The sequence below is a fragment of the Columba livia genome, chromosome 1 (genome assembly GCF_036013475.1).
Source record: "Columba livia isolate bColLiv1 breed racing homer chromosome 1, bColLiv1.pat.W.v2, whole genome shotgun sequence".
NCBI lineage: Eukaryota > Metazoa > Chordata > Aves > Columbiformes > Columbidae > Columba > Columba livia.
Genome location: NC_088602.1, coordinates 24,787,033 through 24,805,543, shown reverse-complemented (window position 1 = coordinate 24,805,543; position 18,511 = coordinate 24,787,033). Strand labels below are relative to the sequence as shown.

Below are 18,511 nucleotides of genomic sequence, written 5' to 3'. Positions count from 1 at the left end.
AAATGCAAAGAGTAGACGAAGGTCTCTAAGGGATGACACCAGTAATAAAGCGAGTGTAATCTATATATTCAGATTTTGTACACGTAATTTCTATCCTAGTGTTGACACACTGATTGTCTTCTAGTTGCAGAAACCAGTAAGTGAAACAGTGTGTTCTATAGTTGTTCCTAACAGAACGAGTCTCTTATGTAGCAGGTGGTTATATTTTTGATCTCTAAGGCCTCTTATTCAAACTCCATCAATAAACCATAGTGATTGTATTTGTAAGTGCACAAATATCTGCTAACAGTACAGAGCCTCTCCTTGGTTTGCAGCAATAAGCCTTTATGACCCAGTCTCTCCTACAGTGGCAGCCTGCAAGACAGGAGCACTTCGGCCCTAATCTAGCAAAAAACTTAAGCAAAACACAACGTTTTATTTGCGCAGCTTGTGCTTAATACCTTGCATCTACCTTTGCTAGGTGTCAATCATTCTGCTCCTGCCCACCTCTCTGCAGCTTCCAGGCAGTGACATGGACACAGATCCCAAAGCCAAAAGCAGCTTTATTGAACTGCTAGAAGGTTTAACACGGCTTTTGATTTTCTATGGATTCACCAAGTCATATAGCTTTTCCTCCTTAATTTGGGTAAAATCTCCTTTTAGCCAGATAGTGCTGTATGCTGAATTACACCCATATTTCTGATTGCCATGGAATCAGCCTGGATTTACACTGGTACAGTTTGTATATATGTTTGGCTGCCTGGAGTTTTTCCCATGGAGTAAGCAAGGGCTGCTTATTGGGTTCTCTGTTTTTTTGATTGCTTATTGGGTTCTCTGTGGTTTTGATATGATCTAGTCTTTTGGGGCAAAATAGAGCAACCCTACAAAGGATCATTGCCAGATCAATTTGATTCCAGTGCAGAACATACCTAACAGATGAAAATAAAAAGGATTAATTATATTATCACATCCTGGGATATAATGCATTGCATTCACGAATTCACATTCTCGTATTTAATAAAACCACTTGGAACATCTTTATGCTCTACTCTTAAAAGACTGTGCTAACTTTCAGATCAATACTGGTCATAGTCGAATGGAATTCAGGTACCTAAATGTCAGTGTCTGTTTTGATTATAGATATGTTAAGGTATGTGAGCTATTCACAGAGACTGGCAGGTATGACATAAGACTTACATTAGATCCACAGCCTTCTGAAGCAGTTGGAGGCTTTCTCCTAGACACCTCTGTTAGGTGTGTAATTTACTCTCTTTGGTTTCAGGAGGAAAAAAAAAGAAACAATGGAAAAAATGACGTGTCATTGTATTACATGTGAAGCAACAAGTCCACATGTAACCCAGCAATAAAAAAGAAATAATATTTTGACATTTAAGCAGAAAAAGCCCACAGTATTTATGTGTAGTGAGTTTGTTTTCTTCAACTTGAGGTTTTTTGAGTTTATACACTTCTTTACTTATATTAAAATATTTACAAGGTTCTTTTGCTTTTCTTATTACAGCTTGTGTAACACAAAACAATTCAAGCCAAACATTAACAAAGCAGCTTGTACACATGCTTTACTAATGTCCTCGGTTAAAAAGAAAATCAAAATCTTTATCTAAATCAACTGAACTCTGTGTTAGCTGTAATGTCCTATGATTTAACAAGGCAAAATAAACATCTTGCTGGGGTCCAAATTAAAGGTACAGAGTGACAGAAAGCACTGCACAAAATAAGATTTCTCTAAGCAAACCTAATTTAATGTGATAAGCTCTAAATGAAGCAACAAAAATCGTTCTTAGTTTATGTCCCACTAGTTTTGCTGCACCATTTTGTTTTGCCTTGTGTTTCGAACTGACTGTTAAGATATTGCCACCTAGTGATGAAAAGCAAAACAAGCAGAAGCAGTAGAACTGTAAATAATGCACAGGGAATACATGTTTACATTGTAAACTGTGTCAGAATGGAAGATGGGAGCATAGACATGAAGCATATGTCTGTATTTTTGGAGAAAGGATATCAGACAGTTTGGGTACGATTGTATAAAATATTTTAATAGAAGTCCATTTAATGTAATTTAATAGAATAAAATTAAAATATTTTAATAGATACATGATAGATTCACATATCACCCAGCTCCCACCCTAAGCTTGTTCAGTGAATTCATAAGAGTGATTAAATAGATTGTAGGGGGTTTGTGACTTATCTATAAACAACAAGCAATAACTACCCACTAGGTGTTTTGCAGAAGATTAATTAGTTAACATTGGAATTATGCTTTCAAGATGCATAACACTATTATCCTTCCCTTGACTTTGCTTTGGAGCTGTCAACTGACACATCCTCTTACAACTCTCCTGTTCACCTCTGAGTTTCTCCCTCGCTGAACAGTCTCTGGAGGCATCAACCAGCCAGGAACAAATCTGATTTATCCAGAGCTTGAAGTGCTCTGCTAGAAGTGTCCTGTCCTATCAGCCAATTTGAAACCTGCACTGCTTTCACTGGGGCATGGGCTCAGGTACCACCGAGACGAGATACTGCTGTGCAAGTCAGAAGGCAGGCCGCGGCCTGCAAGCACGGCCTACAGGCACCAGCAGCCACGAAGAGTAACTGGAGCTTCTGCTCTTCACCTTAGTTTCCAGGCACCATCCCTGAACAAGCTGTTTTCCATTACTGGAATCCTATAAACTTATTTCCTTTTCAGTTTTGTTACAAACCCTTATCTATGTTTTAGAGACAAGATTACGTAGTATACCCGCCAAACGTCCCAGCACGACACATCAGAACTTCCTCATAGCAGGAAACTTCCAAACAGCCACTGATGGTACCTCTAATTTTGGGTGCTGGTTTCAGAGACAAGATTTAGCAAGTGAACCTCACCCACTCAAAGTATAACTTGCATGAGGAAAACTATGCCAAAGAGATTGGTAGCACGTAACAGACAGCCCAGGACAGAGGGAAAGCAGGGGTTGTGGCTGTCCCTCTTTCCCTCAGGTTATGAAATTACATTACGAAATGTACACACTGAACCCCCAAATACTCAAAAATTCAGAGCCATAATTAGGACATAATCAGGGCTGCTCTACTTACGTTCTGCGATGTAGTTGTATCTCTCCTGCCCTCCTCACAGTAAACTCTGCGGGAGGGCAGAGAAGTGGCTCTGAGCAACCTGGTCTAGTTGAAGATGTCCCTGCTCATTGCAGGGGGGTTGGACTAGATGAGCTTTGAAAGTCCCTTCCAACCCCAAATATTCTATGATTGTATGAAGTGGAAGCCAGGAAGGTGAAGGGTTGGAGCATGCCCATCACTAGATATTCATAGAATCATAGGATGTTTTGGGTTGGAAGGGACCTTTGAAGATCATCTAGTCCACACCGCTGCTATGGGCAGGGACACCTTTCACTAGATCAGGTTGCTCAAAGCAACCTGCTTGTTTCTACAGGGTCTCTAGGGATGGCTAACAATTACTGCGTGCCACTGTAGCTGAGATCACAAGACTTCTCAGCCTTTCTTCTCCTCATTCTCATGTTTGCCATTCGCAGGCATGCCCGGAGGTTCAGGCACAGATTTCCCCCTCTCCTCCCGGGGCCATGGAGCCTGGGCAAACCCCACTCCCCTCCCGGCCCAGTGTGCAGGAACCAGCCACTGGGAACCTGCCCTGCAAATGGAAAAGCTTCTGACTGCAGAGAGGTGCCCGAGGTGTGACGGGAAGCAGAGGGAGGCAGACAAGGACGGGGTGGTACCCACTCAGAGCGGTGAGCTCACGCCAAAAACAAGGCATCCCTGACCCAAACACAGGCCACATCACACGCTTTAGGTTTCCTGGGTTTGTCTCCCTTGTAGAATGACGTTCAATCGACTCATTTTCCACAAGATACCTCCCTGCAACATGCTAAACGGGTGTGATGTTTTCGTTGATTATCTAATTAAAAGGAGGAATTTTCAGTGCAGTAGCCCAAATTTGCTCTCAAATATAGACAATTCTTATCTCAACGCATGCACTTCTTGCAGTGTGATTTTTAACGCAAATCTTTTCCTGAATCTCAAATATATTTACAGATATATTTTCTTTCCCTTAATTCTGCCACAGCAGTTCTGACTGTTTTCCCTGACTTTAAATAAGATGCTCTTGTGATAAGGTACTTGCTGACTTGTTCTTTTTTTAAACTTTCCTTTCCATTCTCTAGTCTTGTCTTTAATTATTAACACTTCTTCCTTTCTGGCTGACCTATTTGGATACTCACACCTCAATGTTTTCATTACCCTGTCGAAAGGTATCTTTCAGCTTATGTCCCTTTGCTCCACTATAAACAACCTTACAAGTTGATTCTTCACTTATAATATGAGAATAAACACATTGGAAGCATTTCAACCAACCTCCATCTACTACAGATCAAGACGAAACAGACATGGGATCAGACTGTACTACATTTGCTGCCTCTTACACCTTCCTATCAGGTATCGCCTTCAGACCAGCCAGCACCAGGTTCAAGCTGGCACACGCATCCCCATGTAATGTAAATACCTTCACAGTTCCCTCAGGTGGGTCTTGTGTGTACAGTGTTCACTCTCAATTATTCCAAAAAATGCTACCTCTTGCAACACCCACGTAAGAATCACCCGGCTGAAACAGGGAAAATGTGCACTGTGAGGATTAGGTGACCTTAGATAACTAAACAATGGTTTTTACTACTCTTTCAAATGATGAACTATCAAATTGCATCTGTCACTGCATTGATTTTCCCCGCTTCCCTGGCATGTAGGGCCACACATCATCTCAAACAAGCCTGTACATCCTTCACAAGAATACTCGGGCCCTCAATGTGAGCAAAGCACTTGGCATAGCTGCAGTCCCGGCTCATTATGGGATAAGGAGTTTTTTCTCATTGTACTCAGAAGTGCTAACAGAAAGATCCAAAGTTCAGGTTCAGGTGGCACAGACCATCACTACCTCCACTTTGACCAGGGACCTAATGACTTAGTTGGATAACAACTTCTAAAGCTTCTTTTTTGTTTCAAGGTGGGAAGAAATCATGCTTGAAAAATCAGGTTTACCTAAGAAGTCATGTCAAGTGGTAGACCAAAAAAAATGTTTTTCTTTCCCTGACTGCAGTTTATAAACAGGACATGCCCATGAATATACATTTCTTAGCTCACTTGATACCTTTTATAGCTAGGCTGTCAATCACCATGCCCTTCATCCTTTTGAAAAGATTTCTGTATACCCAAAGTAAACATAAATAGCTACCGGCAAAAATCTTCACGACTCAAAACACTGGCTGTTTTACAGCAACTTTATAGAAATGACTGCAGTGAGGTAGTGTCAGAAAAAATCAGGCCATATGAGTTTACAGTGAAATTTGTGTTTTTCATGGTTGTTTTTCCTTCATGTTTCTCCTTGTATGTGCAGACGACCCTTCAGTTCCAGACTCTGCCTTAGCACTCTCCTGTTATTACTCAAAACTATTTTCTTCATTCTTCAAAGAACTGGTGCCAGTAAACCATCTCAATTCCAACCAGTTGTTGAAGTGAAAGTGTCTTGTTTTATGCAGTTTGGAAATCCCCTTCCATACAACCCTCCTGGGCAAGTGCTGGTGACACACAGCATATGGGGTTTACTGTGTAATACCCTTACTTGCACAACGACGTGCTCAGATGCCACTAGATAGGACGTAACACTTCAGTAAAAAAACCAAAAAAACTCACTGGTCTTACACAAGAGCACTTGTTTAATTAAGGGAAGCAAAACTTTTTTTAAAATTAAAACATTATCTATAAGGTGACATCTATAAGTTTCAGCTTTTGAAGTAACCTGTGGCAGGAGAGATCGCAATTTCAGAGAGAGAGGGTTTTTGGCTGTTTCCCGCCCCCCCCCGACCCCCCTAGCACTTTTTAACTGAAGAGGACTTGTGCAAGGGCGCTCCCTTGCTGGGGTAAAGGTTTTGCAACAGCAACTCTTCCAACTAGACACAGGCACGAGATAATATAGCTCCAGCATCTCTGACTCGTGGCTTCTCTATAGAAGCACCACTGTCCTCACAAAGACCAAGTTAAATATCTGTGCAGTCTTTTTAACTGGGTCTGTTATACCCTTCATAATCCAGCCCTTCCTGCTAACCTAAAAAAACCCCTTGGTTTTCTGAGAGCTACGAGGTCTAGCACAGCTCCCTGGCTATGTTGGAGAAAGGCAAATGACCTTCTTCCCCTTCAGAGGGTAACGTTACTCAGGGTTTCTTTCATGCTACATTGGAATGGAAATTGCAAAACAAAAGTTACCATCTGCTTTTTATTAACTAAAAGAAAAAACACTAATTTGGGCTTAGTACCCAAGGAAGAAAGCACAAAAAGATGTCACATTTAAAATCAAATTATTTCCTAGTAAAGACAGTAGTAACTATAGTCACTTTAACTACATGTAAAATGAGTAATAATTTTTGAATCACCACAAGTTAGATTTTCAAAGGTGTTTGACTCCTGAAAGATATAACGGTTGCTTTGTAGATTATTAAGAGCCTAAACTGATTAATTATCAAACTCCTAGTACTTGTTTGTCCACTGCATCATTAAAGGCTTCGAAAACCTAAACTCAGGGGTTTTTAAGTTATTAAAAAGAATAGATCTCATCTTCTCCCACGTTTTTAATTTCACCAGATCAGAAAAGGAAAATAGGTTATTTCTTCTTCATCTTTGGATTGGCTTCTCGGCCGGGAAATTAAATCAAAACTAAAGGACATATAACTGAAAACAATCCACTGACATAGAATACTTTCATTCAAGTATTTATATATGATGCTTAGGTCTGGCGAAAACACAGTTAACTTTTATAACAACCTAATTCAAAAGAGAATGGCGATCCTAAAAAGTAACAAGTGGGATTCACCTGCTTTGAAATCTTGCAGTGGAGCTGGAACCAGCACTGGGCTGCAGTTCTGGATGCGGAACTCGAGCTTCTGCTTGGTCAGGTACCGGAGCTCAGTGACACCGTATCCTCCTGACTCACATGGGGCACTAATGCATGAACCTGGCCTGAACTCTTCCACAGATCAAGGGAGGTCATCGCTACCTACTGACTAATTCAGTAAACTGAAAACACAGCATCGGCACAGATAGAATCCTTTATAAAATGGAAACTTCTTCAAGAATACAAGGATACATCTTCTTCTTCAAGGATACATCTTCTTCTTCTGATAATACAAAAGATTTGACACCCAGGGTATGTTCAGGTTTGACTTAAGCTAATCCAAGATTGTGCTACTGATGGAAAAGCCGTAAAGTTCTTTTCCCAATAATTTCAATCAGGTCTCCTTATGGTCACAGAAATTTGATTTGAGCAGGGGGGTGAGCTGTCTTTTTGGAAATACGGTTGGGGCTACAGTGTCACCTTCAGTTGATGAAAGAGGTTATGAATCACCCCACAGACATGTATGATCACTATGGTCAGTACAAGGGAGGCTGCATGAGCGTTTAGGTGGGGAAAAGCAAAGGAAAATGATGCTTCTAAATTGAAGAAAAAGTTTTAAAAATCAAATATGTACTTTTCATAGGTATTATGTGTTTAAACAGCTATCCCAGCTGCTCATATGCATTTATAAACACCTATAACAGGCACTGCATTTTATAGACAGAACATTCTTCCAAGCCACTTTTCTGACTGAGCCCTTAGTAAACCTTGGCTGTTGCAGGAACAGATACTTTCTACATCTGATTGCAAGAAGCACAGCCAGACAATGAGCTTGAAGATTTTAAAAGCCAGAATGGACAGTGATAATCAGTGAAGCCAGAGAATGTCTTTACTTCAGGTTCACATACAGTAATTCAGAGTAGCCAGAGCAAACAGCTGGCAATCTGTACCTAAAGGGAATTTGGACTGCTGAATAGAAGGTATGGCAATCTTAAAAAAAAAAAAAAAGTTCAAAAATAAATGGAACCATGAATTAAATATCTCAGATATGTTTTACTTATCAGGATATATGCACATACATATTATTCCCTTTTAATGTGTTTCTCTGGGGATGTGGAAAGGAGATTCCACGCAGAAACCTCCTCTTATCAAATTCATCTTGAATACTGAAGAGGTCTTTACAAAGAAGCATACTTACCCATGAAATGAAAAGAACGTGCATTCAGCACCTGATTGATGCAAAAAAATAGCACTGAGCATGCTAAAGAATATTAATTCGAACTGAAGATAGCGAAATGACGTGTCATTTATATTGACAATATACATATCTAATTTTATTCCCTTTTCACAGTCATTTATTTGCATCAAGATCATCCACAAAAATTCTGAAAGAAGTCTTGTTTTGTCCTTCCCAAACAACAAAGGCTTCAAACAGACAAAATCCCCAACTCTTTGAAAGGTCACTCTAGACTGTGATGTCTTGTCTTGGTGTCTTCTGAAACTGAGAGGTTATCTTCACAACAGGGACATATTGTGCTGTTGTATAATACATATTGTGCATGTGTTACGCATTGACTATAGTCAAACACAGAACACCATCTGTGACAGTCATTTCTTCTAGAGTTGCTCTAAAGAGGAGCCAGAAACAAAAGAAGACAGCATCATCCTTCCAGTCCTGGAGCAAACTTCACTAGAAGCCAAGTGATGGTAGAACATTGCACCAGGATCTTAGATGTTCAATTTGTCATTAACTCTTTACTGTCTGTCATTTAAGCCCTTGAATAAATACTATGCATGTAATATTTTGTATTTTAATGTTTTCCATCATTCCGCTAGCCATGAATAGATGGGGCTGTAAGATATGGGATTTGCTGGGGCTTGGATGTTTTCTAGTCAACACAAAGAAATAAGAGCTGATTCACACCATTTCAATGCTGACGTCTACAACAGATCACATGGATTAAACTCTAATAATACCTGTATCTCTCCAATGACTGTAAAGGGAACTTGAAGTGACTGCCTTAGGTATGGACAGCAAATGTTTGAGTTGTGAAAAATGATGCCCCAGTTGTCCAGATCAGAAAACACTAAAATCAGGATCAAAATGAAAATCTGAAACCACCTAATAAAAAGGATGATGAATCTGTTGAAGGAACTGCACCTGTTCCTTCTAGACCTCTCCTGTGAGAATGGAGCGATGCTACTGCACATGGAATTTCCTTCTGCTATTCCTCCTGCGAGTATCAGACAAGGAGAAAAGGAAAAGGGAAGAGAAAAAAAAGGTGTCTGCAACTCCATAGGATTGCTTGATGGTTTTATCATTTCTCTGTCACAAAAAGAAAAAGAAAATGTTTTCTGGTAATATTTCGTGGGGAAGATTACCAATCATTATGGAAGTTTCTTTTCCATTGGTTTCCTGAAGCAGAGACTTGGGCACGGATTCCAGAAATTCTTCTTAAATAAATAACTTATTTGTAAATTAAAGACGGTAGCTTGATTGGGTGTCTCTGGAAAAAGGACACCAAGCAAAGAAAACCCTGGGCAGTTATAACCTTACAATCTAAGCTTCCCACCCCTTGCACATAAATTCGGGCCAATTTTATAATTAGAGCCTTGGGTCTTCCCGTTCTTCACTGGATCTCTTCATTTTGGTCAGGTGGGATGTTTATTTTCCCTGTAGGTAGGTTTGTCTTTTACTGACCAGACTGGACATCAGTTTTAGGTTGCTATTTTGCATCTGCAGCTGGGGAGAAAAATAAGCCCTTGGCAATAACCAAAACATTCTTCTGTTTCTTGTCTTCTCTTAAATGCGCCGTTCCATTCCTTTACTTATCTCTAGGGATGCTGCTCTTGACAATCGAAAGCTCCCTTATCTTCTTGCTTGAACAGATTCTGGGGCTCTCCTTCGCTTACCAAGGCAGAAAGTTCAAAACTTCACAGTTTGTGCCTAAGCAAACTTAGTCACTCTTGCTAATTGAGTTATGCTAAACAAGTTCCATATAAGCACTTTCTAAAGATAAAAATCAGGATACCAAATAATTCAATAAGGTAAGGCAGTCTATTTCCTAACATCAACAAAAAGAATAATCAGGAAATGACTAAACAATGACAATAATCTGTGAAAGTGGAGAAAGAGAACTGGTATGATCTTCAGTAATATAGAGTGGACTATGAACCAAAGTATAAGTAGTAGGGGAAATACTGAACAAAAGTGTGCCAAGTTAATACAAACTTGTATTAACTTGGCTTTTCCTTTTCTTGAGTTTCATGAGACTCTTGTTAAGCAGTACTGGCCCCAGTATTGATGCCTGGGCTACACTGTTAGTGACTGACCTCCAGCTAGGCTTTGTGAAGCTTATCACAACCCAGTCAGCCTGGCAGCTCAGTTTTCAACCCACCTCACTGTCCATTCATCGAGGTTGTATGTCATCATTTTGTCTATGAGGACGATGCAGGAGATACTGTCAAAAGCCTTTCTAAAGTTGAGATTAAACGGCATCCTTTGTTCTCCCATCATCCACCATCTTGTTTTAGAAGGCTATCGAGATGGTAATACATGATCTTCCCTTCACACAAACATGCTGATTGCCCCCAGTTATGTTTGGAAATGGGCTATAGGATTATTTGCTCCATCACTGTCCCAGGGGTTATCGTGAGGCTGACCAGCCAGAAGTTCCCTGGGTCCTCTTTCTTGCCTGAATAAATGAGTCACATTTGCTCTCTTCCAGTCATCAGGAACCTCTCCCAGTTGCCAATGAGTCCTATAACATTCAGTATGAAAAATCTGAACTTGAATTACATTGACTAGCTTCTAAAGAGAGAACTGACAATTTCCTAGTTCCAGAATGGATTTAGAATTGGACTTGGTACACATATCTTTGTTTATCCTCAATCCACTTGGCAGAAAATGAAATACATTTCAGACCCTGAAATTCCATGTTGCGAGCTTAATTTAGTTTCGGGTATTCTGCTTCTTTTGTCATCCTTCATCTGCCCTGGCATCTTTGTGTGACAGTAAACCCTCTGCTGCAGGTTAGACTTTTTACTTCAGAGCAGAGCCACAGCATCTAGTGGAAATCTAATGCTTGAATGATTCTCCATACTGGAGTCGATAACTGTCCACAATAAATCTGAACAAGAAGTACTTTAAGGTGACTCACTGAACGAACTGGTACTGAGTTTTAATGACCTTTACAGTAATTAAAGTCATGTCTTGCTGGATAGACTGGCGATTCAGCTACGTTACCCTGCACTGATACCTCGGGCTGTTCTCTGGCCACAAGGCCAGTTGGCACAAACCAGCCTACACGCATACGATAAAACATTATCTGAATGCTGGTGGCAACATCCAGCTCTCTCTCAATTCCTCAGCTCTTGCCAGCTCCTGAAGTGTGTCTAAGAATTGTCAGGGGAGCTCCAGCTTGGGAAGTGGAGCAGCTTTGCTAGAGAGGAACAGGAGGGAACAGCCAGGCTGGCCAGAGACTGACAAGATCCTGAACAGGATCCTAAAGGACTTTGCCAACCCTTTATAGCTTGCATCACAAATTACCCCAGAAAAGCTTTATTAGGACAAGCAGATAATTCACCGCAAAGTGAGCACAGGGATGCACAGTAACGTGCTCTGCAACTAAAGCACGTTTCCACCCTGAAACGGCAGAAACAGTAACTCCAAACACACAGAGCAAAACCCCACAGAAAGTCACAGCAATGCCCCCAGGCAGCTCTAAACCAAATATACAAAAACCCCGCTACATAGCCAGCCCTTTGGAAGAGGAGCCATTAGATTGTATCACACACAGTATACATTGCTTATCTACAGAAAAAAATTCCTGGCAACAGTAAAGTCTTCTAGTAACAAATGGTAAATATTTCTTATTTTAAGAAATTGTAAATGTAAGTGCAACTTAAGCATATTATTAAAAAGCATGAACAGAAATTTGTTGAGTCTCCAAAATCATATCTGATTACAAAACTGCATTCCAATGTTGTGTAGCAGCTAGACCTAAGTATATTCTATGCAAGAAGAATTAAAATTGATCTCATCTTGGGGAGCACTGTGCAATTTCAGCTTCCCAGAAAACCCAAATATAACAAAGAATGTCCTGAACTCCTCAAGTTCCTAATTTAAGATCCAGTCCCCAAAATTAATAAAAATCACATTCCAAATCAAACAATCTTAACTAGTAGCACTAAAGGAAATTAATATGATTCTACATAGCTGATGAAATTAGTTCTTTATGAAAACCTAAATATATGAACTCAGTATCTGTCTCTTTATAGCTGGCTTACCAGAAGCGCCATAAGGATTTTATTTCAATATCAGGGCATCTTTCATCATGAGAAGGGGCACAAAACCATTTTCCAGCTAACACTAGTTCTGTTCAAAGAGTTTTCATGAGGTAGTCTTTTGTAATTAAGACAAATTTTATTATCTACACCCATCTTCAGGCAAAACTGTCTCTGAACCTAAACAGATTTTAAAAATACAGGTTTTAAAAAAATTGTTATTAAAACTAAGTATTTTCAGAAACTCCTAAATTTGTTGTTGTTGTTTAAATTCAGGTACTGTGAGATAGTAAAGCAGTGAAAATGAATAAAATATTGAGAATTTTTATTTCAGAGATTCCAAGATTACCAGGTAATTTAACTTGGATACCAAATGCTCCCATTAAATGTGTAAGGCTGAAAGGAAAATAGTTACCTACCAAATGCACCCAACTAGTCTACAAAAGTATCTACAAGTAAACAAGCACTATAGAAGAACTGTATTTTGAGTGATTTATATGCAGTTCATAGACCCATCTGACTGTCAGGAGAAGATACTTCAATGTCACAAACTACATCAGCTTATGCGAAGATTGCACTTCAGAAGAGGAACAAAATAGACATGAAGAAGAAGGTTAAATGAAAGCCATTATGATAACCTTTAAGTCTGATTCTTTTAAATAATTTTACTTGGCTGATAAGCTTTTGATTACAGCAGATGCACTACTGTAAGACTTTAAAAGTCATATCTGCTTTTCATGTAATGAAATTGTATGTATTTCTCAACTCTACAAAAAAGATTATCATTGACAATCTTTCCAATCCATTAGCACAAAAATAAATCTTTGTGGGTCAAAGATGGGCATGCATTTATGGTGAGTCTGCCCTTTAATGTGCATCTTAAATCAGAAGAAAAGAATAAAAGATGCTATGCCTCATGATGGCCAAAGAAAGATTTACTTAAAAATAAAGTCAACAAACCCTCATGGATTTACCGCACATGTAATATAGTTAAGGCTCCTGCCATTTGATGTAAAGAGTGACTGGCTTGCTCTTATATCTTTTAAAACATTGTTGTATGTTTCCTATTTTGCTAACTTTTTTTAGCACTCTGATTTTCTATTTTAAAATTAAATACATTTTGTATTAACATATTTTGTTGAAGATACAACCAGTATTGACTATTAATTCAATGCTCCTTGAAAATTATATAAATAGACAAAAGAAAGGACCTGTTGTGTTTCCCAGAAGGTGAGCATTCAGCACAAGTTTTAAGATTTCACCCTACACTTTAATAATTATCCTCTAGATAAGACATAGTAGGGAGCTAAATGGTCAAACCAGCAAACCGTGTTACTAAACAGTATTCTTTTTCACATCTCTTTCTACATCAGCACACACAGAAATCAGGGAGCAAGTGCTGTTAATTGCTTCACAAGGTCTTTCATCACAGTGAAATCTCTAAACTCTTAGACATCATAAGGTTTGAAGTATATTACTATATGTACAATGGGTTTTGTTCACTTCAATACTGGAGTCTTTGCTTTAAAGTGGAGTCTTAACATCTATAACAACTGATGATGGCAATCTAAATCTAGGAGATAACTAAACATTTTTTAAAACAAAGAAACAAAGAATCAGAAAACAAAAATCCAAGCCACAATAGCAGAAAGAACCTTCCCTGTCTTACACTGACCTTCCTCCCTATCTTCCTCCTCTTCTTCAGATTCAAGTCACTCTCCCATGAACACAGAGAGCTTCCTGTATGTCCCAAATACAACTTAAAGGTGAGGCAGCACCTTCATCACCTGCCTACAGGAACATTAGGAAGCCAATTTCCACAGTCCATAAAATGCCAGTGAACCCAAGAAGAAAACAAGTTTGACAAGATGCTTGTATTACATCACACTTCAAAACACAGAATCCAGAGCCTTCCTCCAAATCATCGACCTACCTTTCCGAAGAAAATGACACTTCAAAAAAACATTCAAGAACTAAAATGCTGAAGAGTATATGAAGTAATATATGTAGAAATATGTAAGTGATCACAAAAATATGGAAGGCCAAGAGGAAATCAAGACATTAATTTGACCTTTTCTATTAATAAAGTAATGGTCACTCACCCAGATCAGTGGATGGGCACACAATCAATCAGCAATACACTAATTTTATAGCATGGTGGCATATCTTAATATAAGGGTCAATAAAAAACAGTAACTTACAGAACAAGTGCTAGTTTACAATATGAACAGCAAATTAAAAAACACAACACTCCCCTCGCCCTGCATCATCCGAAGGTCTTGCTAAAAGTATTGAGGGGAAACCAAAGCAATTATTTCAAGTCAGGAAAGGAGGAGAACTTTGGGACAAGCCAGTCTTGCCTTCCTTTCTGCTGCCAGTGGACGATACTTGTACAATGCAGCATCAACACAAACCGTTCTACCAAGCTCCAAGGTGCAGGGTGGCACCAGGGGCACCAGAAGTGAACAGCAATTATCCTATGCAGATTACAAGCATATGTTATTATCATGCAGCACAATTTATTCAGAGAGAAGAGAGGATATTCAAATCTTGACTAAATTAAAATACTGAACACAGATCATTCTAACTCATTTGAATCGAGACACATACTGTACCCATGATTTGGAGCATCCTTACTGAAAGTAATTAGATTTTGGCAAGTCTTTCCCCATTAACGCAGCCAGTCAAAATAAAAAAATATCATACATACTGGCTGTTTTATCCCCATATCTCATGAAAAATTAAGTACTTTATTAATATCACTGTTGAATAACCTTTAAATATTTTTCTTATATAGAAAACCCTTCTCTCTTTTATTATTTTCAGTATTTTAATTTACATACAAATAAGGTGTCAAATAAACTTACTTATTTTAGAAAGTGACTTTGCTAGACTGTATGCTGGTCTGAACTCCAGAAATGCTTTGAGAGAGTGCCTCAAGACTTCTAACTGCGACAATATTTTCACTGAAAGAAAAAGCAGTGAATTTGTTACAGGCTACCAGCTATTCTGTTGTAAAAGCACAGACCAGCAATCCACATTCTTACTTTGAGTAGCTATATCAAGTACCATTAACCACTGACCTTCCTTACATGAACTCACATTAACACTACAATGTTTTTACAAAAGTAGAGACAAGAGCTTATTTTGGCTGTGAAGACAAGGCCTGAACCACAGGCCATGAACTGGAGGGGAGCCTGGGCCTGGGAGAGGCAGAAAATCCAGAGTATTTTCCTCACCTTCTGTCCTTCAAAACTGACACAACAAGCATTATTCAACAACAATGCAGGCTACCTGCATATGAAAACGAAGCAGGATAAGAAAAAAGCCCACAAGATACTAATAAGAGTCCTAGAAATGGATTTTCAATGGTACTTCCTTAAACATCCCCAGCTCATAATATGAACGGCTTCCAAGCAGAACTTAACTATTAATATTTTTTTTAGTATTTCAACCTTTGTAATGTCTGTATTGTTTATTTTCCTTTCTTTAGAAAATTAGCAGTCCCAGCCAAAATTTCACATCTTTGCCATGTATAAAGAGGAAACACACACAACAACATCAGCAGACTTCCTCCAAAAAGAAATAAGAGTAAAAACTCACCCTGTACTTCCCTAGATTAGATTTAATAAATACAGACTTATTTCCCTCAGGCTGTTGTGTTTTTGAACATGAGTCTGCATAGATGTTTAATGATGTTTAGCTAATTGATTTTAATTTTATGCCCCCTCAGTTAGTTCAGATTACCTTTCCTATTTACCTCTGAGATGACATGGCGTCCTAAGGCCCCTTCGTTGCCCACTCTGTCTTTTCAGAATTCTTTCTTTTCTCATTAACAAGTCACGGGTTTATCTTCAGGTTAAGACAAGACACCATTCATTTCTGTGTGGTCCTGCCAGGCAAAGGGTCAGTCACGGCTATGATAGTATGCTGAGCTGAGGGCACGTCAGCAGTCTGTAAAAACTCAGCTGATGAAGGTGCTAAACCTTATGTCACCATTTCTCCTCACAGTCGTAGTTTCTGTCCTCCTCTTTCCATGTGGGAATGAACACAATCTCGCAGTGACACCACTGTTTGGGTAGTTCTGTCTAGGCACATCTGCATGACTAACTGCATGATGGCAGGACAGACAGACATGTCGCTCTGCTCTGGTTTCAGCTTCCATTTTTGAAGAGTGAGCTTCTAGTGATCACGGTTAAGAAGAAATCATAGAACAAGCCTGTTGGCATGCAAGGTGCCGCCCTGTGTCTGCACCAAGTCTTGGTGATATAAAAGACTAAGCAGAGATACGAGAATTAGAAGAAGGTAGAAGAGTCAAAATGGTATAGATTTAAAATATTTATTTTAATAGGCTGAAATGAGGAAATATTAAGTACCGCATTCTACAGAGGGTTTCAGCAGTGATCCAAAAGACTGCAGAGAATATATATAAATATATATTTTTTAAAAATATATATTTAATATCTGTCTATCTATCTATCTCCCTGTCTCCCTGTCTCAAGTGTTCAAGGTCAGGTTGGACAGGGCATTGAGAAATCTAATCTAGTGCAAGATGTCCCTGCACACAGCAGCAAGGCTGGACCACATCATTCCCTGGTTCTGTGATACAGCTCCGTTTCCATTCTAACCTACATTTACAGCATAAAAGACAATGGTCTAGAGGACTTCAAGCTTACTTCGTTAACCTGTTTTCAAAAGCAAATCAAGTAAAGCTTCTTCCATGCATACCGCTGACCTGCCAAATGAAAGCCTACACCTGTCTTTCCATGTGCTCCATCAATTCCTTATAGCGAGCAATTTGCATTACCTTTGAGTTAAATGCCCTTGAGTGTACAGTAACACAGCCGCAGTGGATTTCATAAGAATTATGGCAGCATTCCAGACACACAAACTACATTAAATTGCTCATATCTGACGCAGCACAAACGTGGAGTATCACTGCTAGTGTGGTAATTTGTGAGGGTGGAAAGAGAACAGAGAGGAAGAAGAACTGTGTTTAAAGAAAAGAAAAAGAAAGATCACAGAATAAAGGAGAAATCTGGGTGGGCACAAAGAATATGGCTGTTGGAGACCAAACACAAGACTATTTAATATGTTTTTTTTCTAATAAAAATGTTGATGTACAGGGAAAAAAAAAAGGTGAAAAGTTGCAGAAGAAAAACAAACCACAAACACAGAAGTAATTCAGAAGCAGAGAAGGTAGCTAGAAGACAAAAAGAAGCAACTGAGAAAGAGTAAGATACAAATGGTCTACCCTGCCCAAAATAATGTGCCTTGACAGTCACCAACATACCACATCACTTTAGGAAGAGCCTGTTTAGGCACTGTGAAGCACAGGAGACTTGGGCACGTCTGAGTCACCTAACTTAAGGTCTGATAAGGCTTTATGTATATTTTTTTATGCTGGGGAACTAGAATAGGAAGGAGGAAAAAAGGAGGAAAAAAGCTTTATTTCCCAAGATATTGAAATATTTCAAATACTTTAACAGAGGTACAATGGAGGCCCTCGATCCCACACAAACAGTGCTGCCCTCTGTCATCTTTTAACATGGTATTGCCATTCCTTCAGTGTTGTTTCAGCTCATAAGAAAGAAGTTTAGCAGTCATTAAGGAATATAATATTAATTTTTAAATAATCAGTAACACTTTTTATATACTTCAAATATCTAAATGATTGCACTATTTCCCCCTAGACATTTTTAAACTCTCATTTTCATCTGGAAATGGAGATACCTAAATTTAAAAAAAAACAGTATATTTTTTGTTTCTATAAAGGGTTTAATTTCCTCTGATTGCCTCACAGAAACACATCTTCAGTTTCAGTAGAGATGAGCTGGTATTGATTTCCCCCCCTAAAACCTTTTAGTCTTCCTAGTAAAGATGATCTGACTGTTTTGACACAAATCTGTTGTCCTCATGCTAATCTGCTGCCTATTTTAGGCATATTTCAAATAATATAAAAGCAAAAAAACCCCAGCAAAATAACGCAGACCTGCCATTAGCTTGGTTGCAATCCACTCTTACACCTTGTGGCTACTTCTTAACAACTAGAGACTTAAACTGAACTATTAACTACAGACATTACAGGCTCCAGTGCAAGCCAGGAATTTGAAGCATGCATTTGACTATTTAGTGATGTTAATTTCTGGCTACACTCACACACAAAAAAAAAAGAACCAAAAACCAAAATACAACAAAACCACAAAAAACCTATGTTGAAGAAGTCCGTGTATTCCCAAAGCACTCCCCTCCAGAAAAGCAATGAGATACAGTATTAGAGCAGCAAGAGAGATACTTACATGCAGCTATTGACTGCATTGCTTTTAAGTGGGGTTAAGCAAAACC

General features: G+C 38.9%; 1 protein-coding gene across 6 annotated transcripts in view; it reads right to left on the bottom strand.

Annotated features, from left to right (window-relative positions):
* Positions 1 to 18,511, bottom strand: part of FRY (FRY microtubule binding protein) — a 235,033-nt gene that overhangs the window by 168,639 nt on the left and 47,883 nt on the right. For 3 of the 6 annotated variants that reach the window (XM_065051454.1, XM_065051396.1, XM_065051391.1), the window contains one exon: positions 15,034 to 15,132. The exons of the other annotated variants lie outside the window; for them this stretch is intronic. Coding sequence is in view for 2 of the 3 variants with exons in the window: in XM_065051396.1 (XP_064907468.1) it covers positions 15,034 to 15,132 (99 nt within the window). In the remaining variant the exon portion in view is untranslated. The remainder of the gene's footprint in view (positions 1 to 15,033; positions 15,133 to 18,511) is intronic. 6 annotated transcript variants of the gene reach the window in all.